The sequence below is a fragment of the Choristoneura fumiferana genome, chromosome 16 (assembly GCF_025370935.1).
Source record: "Choristoneura fumiferana chromosome 16, NRCan_CFum_1, whole genome shotgun sequence".
NCBI lineage: Eukaryota > Metazoa > Arthropoda > Insecta > Lepidoptera > Tortricidae > Choristoneura > Choristoneura fumiferana.
In genome coordinates, this window is record NC_133487.1 from 6,079,534 (window position 1) to 6,093,593 (window position 14,060).

The window sequence follows — 14,060 nt, forward strand, 5'->3', positions numbered from 1 at the left end:
CGGGTCACCGGAGTAACCGCGTATTGTGTGGATTTGTGTGGCTGGCGAGCCGCTTTTGTGCCCATTGTCACTGGTGTGGCCTCCGCCTGGCTACTAACATTCACTGCTATGAATTCATACGCTGGACGCACAAAAAAGTCTATGTCTATGGCTCATAAAAGCACACTTATGGATGCTTTTAAATTGTTTTGAAATCTAATTTGAAATTCATGATAACATTTCAGTGACCTTCCTTTGACTTTTTAAATGTAGGATTCCTAACCTCTACTTTGAATAAATACAGTATTACCAACATTATATTGAAATGATTTCACAACATTTTTATTCAGTTACTAATCGTTCAAAAACAAAACTTAGTATCCATATTTTGTTAACAAAGAATATTAAATTTTGCCTATGCTATGTTTAGTCCTAAATAAAGCATTTTCCATTCATTTCAAGTGTTGCTTGGCATAAAAGTATAAAAAGTGATCGTGCCACTGGCAAGTTACCGTGAATAAAAAAAAAACTAACCATAAACCAAATCATCATGTCAAATTTCATACATTTAATCGTCACACGTCGTAATTCACGTACATTTAATCGATGACATACTCATACAATCCACATAATATTGCAGCCTACACGCTCGCTCCCGCCATTAACATATTGGATCGAACGGTATCGATATTGTAAGCAAACAGAAAAACAGCGGGGTTATGTAGAAAATGGAACTCTGATAAAATGACTTTGGAAGAAATAAAATAAAGAAAGAGTAACCAAAGAGTTTACATACAAACATACATATATTCTTTGGCTGTGATATAATTATAATATCACTCTTTCGTTTCTAGATACTAAAGTCACTTCGCGACGCGTATATTCCAAAAAAAATTGTCGGAACCGAGAAAACAGTAAAATAAACGAATATTGAAAAGTAAAAACAGAACATTTTTCTGCTTAATATATTCGACCGAAGCAACTGGAGGTCTATGAGGCGAGGCCTTTGTCCAAGTGGACGTCCTACGGCTGAGATGATGATGATGATTATGATTCGTTTTTGCCTGCAATTTGCTCTGCTGAGAATATTTAATATAAATATAAAATATGCATGAAGAGGTAACAGACAGATTAAGTCAGGCAGAGACAGAGAGTCAGGGCATTTTTGCAAGAGGCGCAATGTAACCCACGGGGAACACAGCAAACGTCATTCGAACTTGCTAACAGATAAGTAACTGCAGATAAAGAAGTGGCTTTTCCCCATGCTACCTTTAAATTTCTGCAACTCGGTAGCTTCGTTTGAACCAAGTTATCTTTTTATTTTAAGTTAAAAAAACGTTTGAAGTTTTGATCAAACTTTAGTGTTTACTAAATTTTGAAAATGTATATCAGCAAATCATTAAATATAATATTAGACACAGATACAGCTAAAAAAAAATAAAGGTCACTTGAGTTTTATTTGTGAAGTGAAAATAAAGAATTCTTTTGCGCTTTTATCTCAATACATTTCAAGAAAAAAAATATTTTACACAAAGAATGTTACTGTGATAGTGGAAGAGCAAGTTAAGGGGTTACCGAGGTTTAGCGCTAATCAACGTGGATATGAGGGAAAGTGGGGGAGGGGGTAGGTGGAGGATAGGGATGGAGCGCAGCGGCTCAAGATAGGTTAGTCGGAACGCGCAAATTCATGGGTATTTTCTTTGTATTACTTATTTATTATTTTATCGTATGGCATACATTGAAAATAGGTTTGTATATAAAGTTGCAGAATACAAAACAACAACGATACAACATGCTAAATGTCAACATTCAGGGTGTCCCCCAGCGGCCCCGAGTACGAGTGCAGAGGGCAACGATGGATTAGAAAGATAGAAAGAAAAAACATTTATACATGAAATAATTACACAAAATACTATGGGTATAGAATTAAACTAAAAAATTACGTATCACGGTCACGACATGGGCCCAAATCAGCATAAGGCACTTGTCCCACCGCCGACGATGAGCGTGAAGCGAGCAGAGCGAGTAACTAGAAACGAGTGGGCGAGCAGCGAGAAGCGAGTGTTCGAGCACGACGGGCGATTACTCGCTCTACTCGCTTAAGCCGGGCGGCCGCCAAGCTAACAGCGTTGAGCGAGTATCGCTGAGCTAGTCTTATAGCTCAGCGAGTCTTATAGCTCTTGTCGCTGCGACAAATGATGTAAGAGCGAGTTCTCGCCGGCAGTGTGAACCGCCAGCGATCAACTATTAATATATGTGTCCCTTTTACTCACACAGGATCTTATATCTTTTGTTCGTTTCTTGAGCGAGAAAATAGTCGATAGCCAATCGTTTCCTCGCCGGCGGTGAGACAACTGCCTAATGCCGCCCTTGCGAACGATTGTGTGCTCCATGGTTTGGATCTCATCGCCGCATTCACACAACTCGTATTACTAAAACATATACATATTTGAATAATATAACGTGTAGGTACATACCGATAGAAAACATCAACTTTTCTTATTATTCAAAAACTTATGACCTGCTGCGCAATATCTATCGAACAAACTAGAAATGTCTTTCTACTGTGTATCATTTTATACAATAAGTGCTCCAATATACTACATATTATGAGTTAACAGTAATAATAATGATATCATTTATTTCATGTAATTGGGACACATATTATGTTAGTAGTTGTTGCTTATTTTCTAAAGATTATGCTGCAGGAAGGGAATAAATGAACTAAAAACTCTGTGCGCTCTTAAAGGGTTGTATCCATTGGTTGTCGAACTCTTTAAAAACCATCATTTTGACACAGACGACACCCACTTTTGTAGTTAATCTGTGGTGACCAAGTGGTGACATTAGTGTGTGACAGCCTTTGTCATTCCCTTCACGGTTTACACAAGAAGCTTGCGTTTTCTTGATTTCATTTACAGAACTACAGCCAACATATTTTGAAATTTTCTACTTGGCATTGGCAAACTTTGGCAAATAGTTATTTCATTCATTTTAAATTCCAGTGTTTTGCTTCTATATATTTGAAGATGTTTTGAATTATGGCATTAAAGGCAATTGGCGCCAAGAAATTTCAGTAATGTGCTGTATCTCCGAATACACAACAATGTTTTTAGCAACGTTTTTATTGTTGCCTGAGTTCTGCAGTAATCACAACAGGAGTGATCGCCCCGTATACCGTCCGACTGGAAAATATGCAAAACTCGGCGACTTGCCTTATGTGGTAGGTACAGTTTTGTAGAAATGATAATATTTCTGTTAAGAATTTCATTTTTAAATAGTTTATTGAATCAGGTGTTAGGCCCAGCACACACGGTGAAACGCAACTGCAAAGAAACCCTTATGAAATTTTTGTTTTGAAACCAGTTTCAATCGTTTTCCACACACGCCGCAACCACAATGTGATAAAAATATTCATAATCACTTCGGTTTTGAGAACAGACGTTTACAAAATGTCTAGTTCAAGTGATGAAGAAGTTGTGGTTCTGTATTTGTATCTTTGACAAAGAAGGTGGTGTAAACGAAGAAGTGTACACATCCCTACATTGAGAAGAATATTAACTGCCGTATATTTGTGGCTGCCAAAGAATTACAAAAAACTGACAGAAAATTCATGGATGTTATCATATGAGCAAAAATCAACTTCCAACACAAATGAAATGTGTTTTATCTTCGTGGTCAGTCATTTTATTGCACTGAAAAAGACGTCTAGCCGATGAAACGCAAACACGAGTTTCCTGCGCGCCGGTTTCAATGCGACTGATTTGCCACGCGGTTCAAACCGGTTTCAAACTGGTTGCATCATGTGTGGTCTTTCAAAGGAGTCTATGGCATAAATTCAAATGAAACTCAAAAGTAACTAGAAGTTGCAGTTTCGTCGCAATTGCATTTCACCGTGTGTGCTCGGCCTTAGTTTTAGGTCCCATATCAATGTCAATCAATCATCCCAGCCTATTTACATTCCACTGCTGGGCACAGGCCTCCTCTCAGAATGAGAGGGCTTGGGCAGTAGTTTCCACGCGGGCCCAGTGTGGATTGGGAACTTCACACAAACCATTGAATTACTTCACAGGTGTGTGCAGGTGTCCTCACGATGTTTTCCTTCACCGTAAAGCTTGTAAATTTCAAATGTAATTTCGCACCACTGCCTTAGGCCAACACGAATTTTTTTTATGGTTAAAAAAAAAGGTGAAAAAAACCCATATCATTGAATAACTAAAAACAATAACTTTGCTCGCCCGCGACCTCATAACAGCTACGTTTATGCAAGAAATGTGTGATCGTGGAGTTCAGTTCACCTCCACACTATAAGAACACACACAAATCACACAAAATCAACTATCCACGCTACACTCACGCATTTCAAACTAAACCAGAGTTCATCTTTAGATCGATATCAACAGAAACGTTCGTTCAGGTTATCTGAATGTGGTTTAAGAATAAAAGTAATATAATATAACATGTAATAAAATTCATTATTTACCGAAAGAAAAACTGCATTATTTACATCACTGCTCATTAGGCACATATGGTTATTTCTCAAAAAGTTGTCCCGTCACGAAATTGACAAGAAATCAGTTTTGTCAAGAAATTATTAACCCTAAGGACGAGATCATAAAGCATAAACTGCATAAAAACGTCAGGAAAACGTCATGAAATGTTGTGAGGAAAAAATCGTTATTTTATAACTACATCGAAACTTTCTATTGGATACAAAAGTAAAGATTATTTGACTTTTTAATCACCTTTACCTCAAGGTTTTGTACGAGTATATATTTAAATACAATATTACTTACTTTTTGAGAAATAGTCAATTAGTCATATGCCTCAACGTACCAGTAAAGTCAAGCATGAGGCACATGTGCCTCATGGGAAAGGGAACCTGTTATCACAATAATTGATTGACACTTCGGCTGCCGTCGTATTCCGATGGAGATCCGACTTTTTCAGATGGAAAACTATTATGTTCAATCACCATCAGATATTTCAGAGCGGCCAAGGTGATATTAAATATCGATACATGAACTCTAATACCTTAATAATAGAGTTAAGTTTGGTGTTTTGGAATCTTTTTGTATTTTTATTTCAATTCCAAACTTTTTGTTACTTTTACGGTCATCCCGTAAAACCCATATTGAAATTACAAACTGAAATATAGATGCATAGAAAAACCACCTGGCCTGGGTTCGATTCCCAGCGCTGGTTATTTTTCTGGTTTTTCTATGCAACTATACTTCAGTTTGTATTTTCGATATGGGTTTTACGGGATGACCGTAAAAGTTACCAAATTGAAATAAAAAATACAAAAAGATTCCAAAACAGCAATCTTAATTTGATTGCTTAATAACGACATCTCTTGTCAGGGTGAGCGGTTAGTTCCAATGGGGTACTGAAAGTTTCTCGATGAGGGCTACAGCATAGATGTCACTAGTGTCGCTGCTTAAGTGAGTAAATAAGAGAAAACAAACAAGCTGAGATATGTGGTGCATAGGAGAAATACGTGTCTGTATCACTATCCAGTGGTGGTGTAGTTGTATAGCACGTGGCACGGAATGCCAAGGGCCTGGGTTGGATTCCCAGTGCTGGTCTTATTTTTCTGGTTTTTCGATGCATCTATATTTCAGTTTGTATATTCGATATGTTAATAATAGAGTGCATGTGCCGATATTTTGACCACCTTGGCCACTCCGAAATATCTTATGGCGACTGTACTACATCTATACAACATTTTTGGTCACTTAGGTTACTTTATGGAAACCAGAACAAGGACCTCAACAATCTGTGTACAAATACGATAACCATAAAACAGTCGACACAGTAAGCCGAAGAGCATTACCCCGTGGTAATCAGAGGCGCGTTAGGCCTCGTCCGGTGTATATTGTTTTTTGCGTAGGTGTTTTAATATCCAACAACAAAGTTCTATCTGCCGCTTACTGTTTCATCAAAGCTCCGGATTATTGTGACAAATGTTGCGGAAGGTAAGTTTTTAATTTTTAACTATTATATGATTCTAGTGTAAAATAAAACACGAGAGCGTGTCGGATTCGCGATACGCCCAGGATTGGATAGGTATCTTCTACCATTGCATTACAGATAGAATTATAAGTCAAACGGCTACGGCTTCTCCAATCTTTTATCTCCGTTTTTGTCTACGGGATTTTGAAAAAAAACGAATACTTTATTTAGTATGATTTTTTTAAACATTGTCTGAAAAGACACTTATTTCGTATCTCTATTGACGTGAAAGATCTCACATAATATACAAAATCTACATATTTGGGTTCGTCTTTGACGTCTCTAAAAACGTGTCGAGGGTTTTCATTTGAAACTAATTAACACAAAAGTTTGATGCCAAATATCTCAAAGACAATGAATTTAAAAGTAAATATGGGATACTATATTGCTTGAAACATTAGAAAACTAAGGAATTCAGATCGAAGGTCATCCCCATAAGGTACTAATAATTCTCAAGAAATCTTAGTAGTTATAATTTCCTTTGTTAATTTGATATGACTGCAGGTGGTAGGACCTTGTGCAAGGTCCGCCCGGATTGCTACCACCATCTTGCTCGCTAATCCTGCCGTGAAGCAGCGGTGCTTGCATTGTTGTGTTTCGGTGTGGAGAGTGAGACAGCCGGTGAAATTACTGGCACGTGAGGTATCCCATCTTAGGCCTCTGGGTTGGCGGCGCGTTTGCGATACCCCTGGTGTTGCAGATGTTTATGGGCGATGGTGACCTCTTGCCATCGGGAGACCCACTTGCTCGTTTGCCTTCCGGTCGTATAAAAAAAATATATATTGTTTAACAGTTTAGCTTTTAAAGGGAGGGGGGGCTGCTGGGCACAGGCCTCCTCTCAGAATGAGAGGGCTTGGGCCGTTGTTCCCACGCGGGCCCACTGCGGATTGGGAACTTCATACACTATTGAATTTTGTTTGCACAGATTTTCACACGATATTTCCTTCACTGTAAAGCTCATGGTAAATTTCAAATGTAATTTCGCACACGACTTTCGAAAACTCAAAGGTGCCAGCCGGGATTTGAACACAGGACCCAGGTTGAGGGGCGATAGGCCAAACCACTAGACCACCACGGCTTTTGCCGGCCCTGCACCCTGCGACATACGCCCTATAATATTTTTGTGTTGTTTTTTCTGAGGACTATAGAACACAAGGGGTGAATTCATTGACTAATACGTATGCAGTTGGTGGATTTTTGGATAGCCGAGGGTACAAGCCCAATGAACAGAGCGAGTACGCGCAATGGAGACTATTAAAATCCGTTATTGTGCCCGAGAATTACGGATATAGGAACGAATTTCCCATTGGTGATATCGCTGTGGTGGTATGTTGCAATCAAGTTGCCTAAAATACAGCCTACTTATTTATCTTAGTTTAGGTATTCTATTCTAGTTAATGATCAATATAGTCTTGCTGTAGAAGGTGTTTATTAAAGTTGAGCCAATTGTATAGTATGTAATAATGATGTAACGAATGTCATTATTTGAATGCAAATATCTGCTACCGACATTCGCGAATGCGAATGCGAATATTCGGTTTTTCGTTTTGTGATCAATTGTCTTTGGTAGTCTCGTTCGAACGAGGTGCGTTCCGTATCTATTTTTATCCGATTGCAAGTAGTGGTATTGTTTTGTTCCGAGAATTACCGAGTTTATACGAACGCATCGCAAAGTAAATCAATAAATAATACCAAATGATTAAGTGAATACTGATAACCTGATTACGAGGTTAAGTTGTTTTTTCTTATAAAAAATAAAACATTAAATAAAAAAAAATAAAAACCCGAATGCCAAAACTAAAAGAAAGAAAATAAGTCTAGTGGTCTAGAAGTCTGTTAAGTAGCTAATTTAAAGTTAAACAGTCGGGACCCATTACTAAGACTTTTTGAGCGTTACGATTTAAATGGATCTCGACTGTTGAACTTTAAATTAGCTACTTAACAGACTTCTAGACCACTAGACTTATTTTCTTTCTTTTAGTTTTGGCAGTCGAATTTTTGTTTTTTTTAATTAAATGTTATATTTTACACTTTTTTGATATTTATGTAAAAACAGTAGATTAAGGGGCTGTTTCACCATCCATTGATTAGTGTTAACTGTCGGTTAAATATGATGCCGTCTCTATTTGTTTTGTTTGAATAAACGGAGACGGCATCACATTTAACCGTCAGTTAACACTAATCAATAGTATTATAAGCCATATATTTAGAATGGCCTAATTATTAGCTTTCATTTGACACAATACAAAAAATATTATAAAAAATATTATAAAAATATTGTTACAATACAATTTCTTTTTTTCATTCCTCCGCCATATTTTTTTTCGCAGACGCCATATTGAAATATTGTATAGCCTATGGCACTCAGACAGTTATGACGAATCCAATGATACCTCATATGGTAAAATCCGTCTAGCCGTTTAGGCTGCAGCGAGGACCAAAGAAATGGACATACATACCCACATACATACTCGTACATACAATGAACTAAAAGAATTTCCTTGCTCACCCGCGACCTTACGATAGCTAAGCTTATGCAAAATATGCGTGTTCATGCAGTTCCTCCACCTCCACACTGTAAGAACACACACACAAATCACACAAACCCATCTATCACCACCACCACCTTACACTGACGCGTTTCGAACTCAACCAGAGCTCATCTTCAGAGTGACACAACCGTACACCATGCTACCAGTTGTGTTAGACTAATGAACCACAACCACCCTTTTAATTTGTCACTGTAACTCCCCAAGTACCCACATATATTTTATGAAATAAAACAAAACTACCCACAAAATATTAATAAATTTTAACCGTCCTTCAAAACTACCTTGATTTGTATTTATTTACTGTCATGGCATGTTTTTTATAACTCTACCATTGCTGAAATTGGATCCAAGCCGTAGCAAGGGAGATGAAACTTAATTTACCTGCTCATTAATAATTTATTTATTTATTTGGAGAACAAACAGAAACAAGTGTACAGAAGATGATACAAGTATTCTTAGTACTATGACTAAAATAATAATAATAGACCCCATACTGTTGTATCTAATTATCTCCATGCATTCTAAAACATCGAGACGAAACCCCTTGCTACAATAATGTAACACTTCATACGAATCTGAGTTCGAGAAAGAATGATTTAATTCCAACAAATGTTTGGCAAAATTCGACTTATCAGGATGTCATTCCTATATGCCGAAACATGCTCTTTAAATCTAGCATTAAAACTGCGACCTGTCTGACTCTTCTTCTTCTTCTAGTTCATCGGTTTCTTTTAGTTCATTGATATGGACCTCCGCAAAGTAACGCCTGATTCAATAAATTACATACATACATACGAGTACATACGCTCGAAAAAATAACCCTCCTTCAGGCAGTCGGGTAAAAAATGAATGTATATTGATTTTATTAACCACTATTATCTAATAATTGTATTTTTTTCTGATATTCATATTCGAATGCGAATATGCAAAAACATGCGAATATTCGCGGATGCGAATGCGAATGCGAATATTTGTTACATCACTACTATATACCTAGATATAACACGTAATATAGATTAAATAAAGCGCCTACTAATAATTATAATTATGTACTTCAATTGTTATACATGAATATTGAATTGAATTGAATGCTAATCCTGAGTGTCCCTTATTTTGCATAATAGATTTGCCATAATAATAATAAAAAGTATAAATTCAGCGCAGTAATGAATCAGTATAGTTTAAATAAGCATAAGTCTGCCACAGCTACGCTCAGCTGTTCCCACCAGAGATGTGCTGTGCGAGACGAGGTAAATGAAGCGTTTCTATTGGTTCTTAAAAAACACATTCCTCGCAACACGGCCTCGTACATTATTGGTGGAAACGCAGCTTTAAGAGAAGTCTCTTCGTTCCATTCTCCATACAAACGTAGTCCCGGTCTCATTTGAAAACTAGGCAACAGAAATAGATGAAATTTTGTAAGTATGGACTAAACGTAATTATCTGTGCCTGTGGTTTTTCAGATTTTCATGTAAATGTTGATATATTACATCAGAATTACAGGAGCTCAAAAGTCGGTAAAAAAAAAGATGTCAACTTTGCACGAGAATTACAGACTAATAAAGCATTTTTACCAAAATCGAAAAAACCACAAACATAGAAAATATAATGAATATCTTGATTGTAAAATATCATCGATTTCAGTGCTATACTTTTCGTATAATATGAGGACAACGAAACCCAAAATTCAACCGCCCAAATCTTGAAAAGCCTACTACAGCTATCTCGATATAAATTACGGACGTCGTTGCAGAAGGCATGGGGGGGGGCTGCGGGCGCTTATGTCACGAGCGATAAAGACAGCAATATCCCAAACGGATAAATAACGGGGCCGCGCGGCCGGCAGGGAAACTTCTCGCACTGCCTGCTTGTTTCTTGTCATTTAATAGAGCAGCGCTGCGTAAGGCGGGTCTCTGTTCTATTTAAACATACTTTTTCCACTTTTAGCGTACTTTGACGTTCAGTTTTACCAAGTTAGTTAAAACAATTAAAATAGAATCGACTCATAAGAAATACGGTTCTATTTTGTGTCGAGTGTCCGGATTTGACAGAAGCATTTCCAAGGTAAGTTGGTAATCGAAAATTAACATAAAGATCTTATCCTTTTGACTTCTCTGGTAGCAAATGTGCTATTTTAGCAAGCAATGGTTAGAACCAATGCTGTAAGTTTAAAAACACGGTTTTTTTATTATACACGGGTTTAAATTTTTTTTTTTTTTGGATCTTGGAATGTACCTATTCTATTTAAGTGAATATTAAATAGTGATTAGTTGATTACTGAATTTTAAGGCTGAAATTTTGACAGTACGTATTACGAGTCAACTTATTATGAAGCCGTGGTTTTAAAAATAGTTTATTGGTATGTTGTACTAAATATAAATGAGGAAATTGAGATGTTTTTAAGTAATTTCTAACCAAATGATACCTACCTACGTACTGCAAAACATTACCTACGTCTTCAGTTGTTGTTTTATTGTTTTGATGTGTTAAGGGTATATTAATATTATATCTTTTTGAGATTTTTGTACAACTTAAAGTTAAGGTAAGTACTAAGAGACATAGATCTTTCTTTCTTATAATGTATTGTATTGAATTGTATTGTAACTCTTTCTTGTACATAATATTAAAGATACGAAAATTACAGTTAAAAAGAGAAAGAGACATGATGTTGTTATCCATTAAATTGAGAGAAATAGTTATGTAAATACAAAAAAAGTAATCAAAAATGCGTTAAGCAGGCTTGTAATGGTTTGCTCGTGCGGTTTTCTAACAGTTTGTTATTACTGTGTACATGTTTGGATTTTTGTTTATTCATTAATATTATTAACTTTACAGTTGTTTAATTTAAATTTAAAGATGACTGATATCAGGCTCATTAAGAGTTTACAGTGCAGCGAACAAAGTCATAAGGACATGAAGAATTTTATTTGTACCGAGTTTGATGTTACTGGTGCACACCTGGTACGATTACAATTTTATTATTATGTAGGTCAACCACCGTGAGCTCTACCTTTTCACAATAAATGCCCCAATCACTTTCTTCATTAGTGCGTTAAAAGGTTCCGGATACAAAATTATTTCGATTTACTTCATGCTTAGATAATTAAAGACTTTTATTATATTAAATTATTTTTAATTGTCTTTAATTATCTAAGACTTTGTGTGATGCAAGTATAAGTGCAGAAAGTAAGTAATAGATTAATTAACTAATAGAGTACAAACATAAAAGTGTAACGAAACTCGGTTTGTTTTCTCTGGCGCATATATATCGAGGCTCTAAACTAACTTGTTTAATTATTTGCATCAAAATGTTTATAATCAAAGAACATCAATCTGTTTTTGGGCATTTCAAGAATAAATCAATAAAATTATTCACATTATGTACAAATTTACGATTGGGTTTGGATAAGCCTACAGAGCAAACAATTTTACTTTCGACCCGTCGATACTTTTGTACCTATAATATAAATTGGCTGTCTAAATAATGCTATTGCATTTATCTAACCTTTTTTTATATATACCCTCCTGGGGCTCAAAGTGATAATACTAGTACATATTATTAGCAATAGAAGTTATATCTTTTGAAAAAGGAATAAAGTGTCATTTTTTCTGTTTCATTCAAATTTACAAAAACGATAAATTCAACTTTATCTATGAGACATTAAGTTTTAAATTTCGATGTCATATTATGTCATATGGTGGGCCGCAGGGAGATACTCAGCGGCATTAAATTTGGCCCACTCTCCATACAAAATAACCTATTTTTGCATACATTTGACCGCCAGATTTTTTGTCGCTCAGTATATATACCTGGCATATTTTTAGTATAAATTTAATAGGACATTTCACACCAAGTGGCTTAGTCTTCAAATAAGCAAAGCTAATTTTATGAGTACTAGACACGGAATCATGCCTACTTGTATGGATAAATACATGTTAAATACTCAAGACTCGAGAGCAAATATTCATTATGAATCATTATCATACATAATAATCAGCCCTGACCGGGGATCAAACCCGGACATCAAGCTTCGTAGTCAGGTTCTCTAAAGCCCAGTTTGGACTTTAAAGAAAAATTGTGCAAGTTCCATCACATGGCGGCGCATGTCGATTGATCACTTTAAACTTGTTCGTTTTACGGTCTCGCAATGTAAAGCGACTTGCAGGTCTAAACCGGGCTTAACTCAGCTATCCGGCAATCTAATGATCTTCCCTACTTTCTTACTAGACGACCAGATGGCCTAGTGGTTAGAGAACCTGACTACGAAGCTTGAGGTCCCGGGTTCGATTCCCGTGTCGGGGCAGATATTTGTATGAAAAATACGAATGTTTGTTCTCGGGTCTTGGGTGTTTAATAATATTATGTATTTAAGTATGTGTATCTATCTATATAATTATATTTATCCGTTGCTTAGTACCCATAACACAAGCTTTGCTAAGCTTACTTTGGGAGTAGGTCAATTGGTGTGAATTGTCCCGTGATATTTATTTATTATTTATTTACTCTAAGCAATACTACATCCAAGTCAAGTTTTTTGTCAAAACATTGTTTATTTTGGTAACAGGATATACCCGGAGCCCCGCTGGTGTGTACGATTGACGGAACCGCCATACTCGTCGGCCTTGCTTGCGGCGTTCAGAAAATACCTGGCACCAAGGGTAAAACAGGGACCCTCTTCACAAGAGTCTCTAGTTACAATCAATTCATCAAAGGTCATAGTAACGTACACATCTTAAATGTGAAGTATTCATGCTTGTGTATCTTTATGACAAATTATATCAGACTGCAGCTGCTTTAATGACGTGTTTTTTCTAATTGCTTCAATTCTAGTTAAATTATTGGATGTATACACGGGTTAAACTATGTTTTGCATATGTTTGAGAACAGCAAATACGTACAAAAGTACGTCTTGTAAACTATTTAAAAGAGTAGAATGATCTGTTTGAAGGTATAGTCACCAGCACCAATATCTGACACAACAAGCGTGCATAAATATCTGATACGACTCTAATTTAGGGCCGGAAGGACGTGTCAGATGTTTTTGCACGCTCCGCTGTGGCAGATATTAATGCTGGTGACTGTACTTCAGCACGAGCAGGAGTAATCTATGTTGGACCTTACCTATATACGAGTATTTATAAAACAAGTAAATAACGTAAGAAGATGTTGTACTAAATAATTTAGGCCAGTGAAATATGTAAGCTAAAATCGACCGAGACGCCCTATTTTTACAAGCTTTTATTTATTTTCACCCGTCCCATTGTCTGTCTGTCTGTCTGCCTGTCTGTCTGTCTGTAATCAAATCTTGCAAGTTTTTGACCAACTTCCAGTAGTCAGATTGACTTGAAATTTGGAATACTTATGTAAATCGCGTGACATTACAATAATCTAGTAGTGACATCCTGGTAGTCCAGCCAGGATCATCTCCGCAGGAAGGAACTCTTCAACGGTTACGGTGGGTGACAATGCAAGTACTGTCAACAAAAAGTACAGTCAACAAAAAAGCTTGTATT

General features: G+C 36.5%; 1 protein-coding gene across 3 annotated transcripts; it reads left to right on the forward strand.

Moving 5' to 3' along the window:
* Positions 1 to 2,869: 2,869 nt before the first annotated feature.
* Positions 2,870 to 13,678, forward strand: LOC141436261 (tissue-type plasminogen activator-like). 3 transcript variants are annotated; one of them, XM_074099165.1, is made up of 6 exons: positions 2,870 to 3,202; positions 5,722 to 5,957; positions 7,143 to 7,320; positions 10,494 to 10,610; positions 11,382 to 11,507; positions 13,112 to 13,678. In XM_074099165.1, exons 1-6 carry the CDS (start codon positions 3,059 to 3,061, stop codon positions 13,343 to 13,345), a joined length of 1,035 nt encoding a protein of 344 aa, XP_073955266.1. In that variant the 5' UTR covers positions 2,870 to 3,058; the 3' UTR covers positions 13,346 to 13,678. The 3 variants fall into 3 exon arrangements, with proteins under 3 accessions (XP_073955266.1, XP_073955267.1, XP_073955268.1); XM_074099166.1 differs by lacking the exon at positions 11,382 to 11,507; XM_074099167.1 differs by lacking the exon at positions 2,870 to 3,202 and having other exon boundaries at positions 5,864 to 5,957; positions 7,135 to 7,320.
* Positions 13,679 to 14,060: the final 382 nt, after the last annotated feature.

Bases quoted from the DNA above. Each gene is read 5' to 3' on its own strand.
- LOC141436261 (XM_074099165.1), top strand. From the start codon at position 3,059: ATGTGCTGTATCTCCGAATACACAACAATGTTTTTAGCAACGTTTTTA. The intron at 7,321-10,493 runs GTATGTTGCAAT...TTCCACTTTTAG, and splicing joins TTGGTGATATCGCTGTGGTG to CGTACTTTGACGTTCAGTTT. The intron at 10,611-11,381 runs GTAAGTTGGTAA...TTAACTTTACAG, and splicing joins TTGACAGAAGCATTTCCAAG to TTGTTTAATTTAAATTTAAA.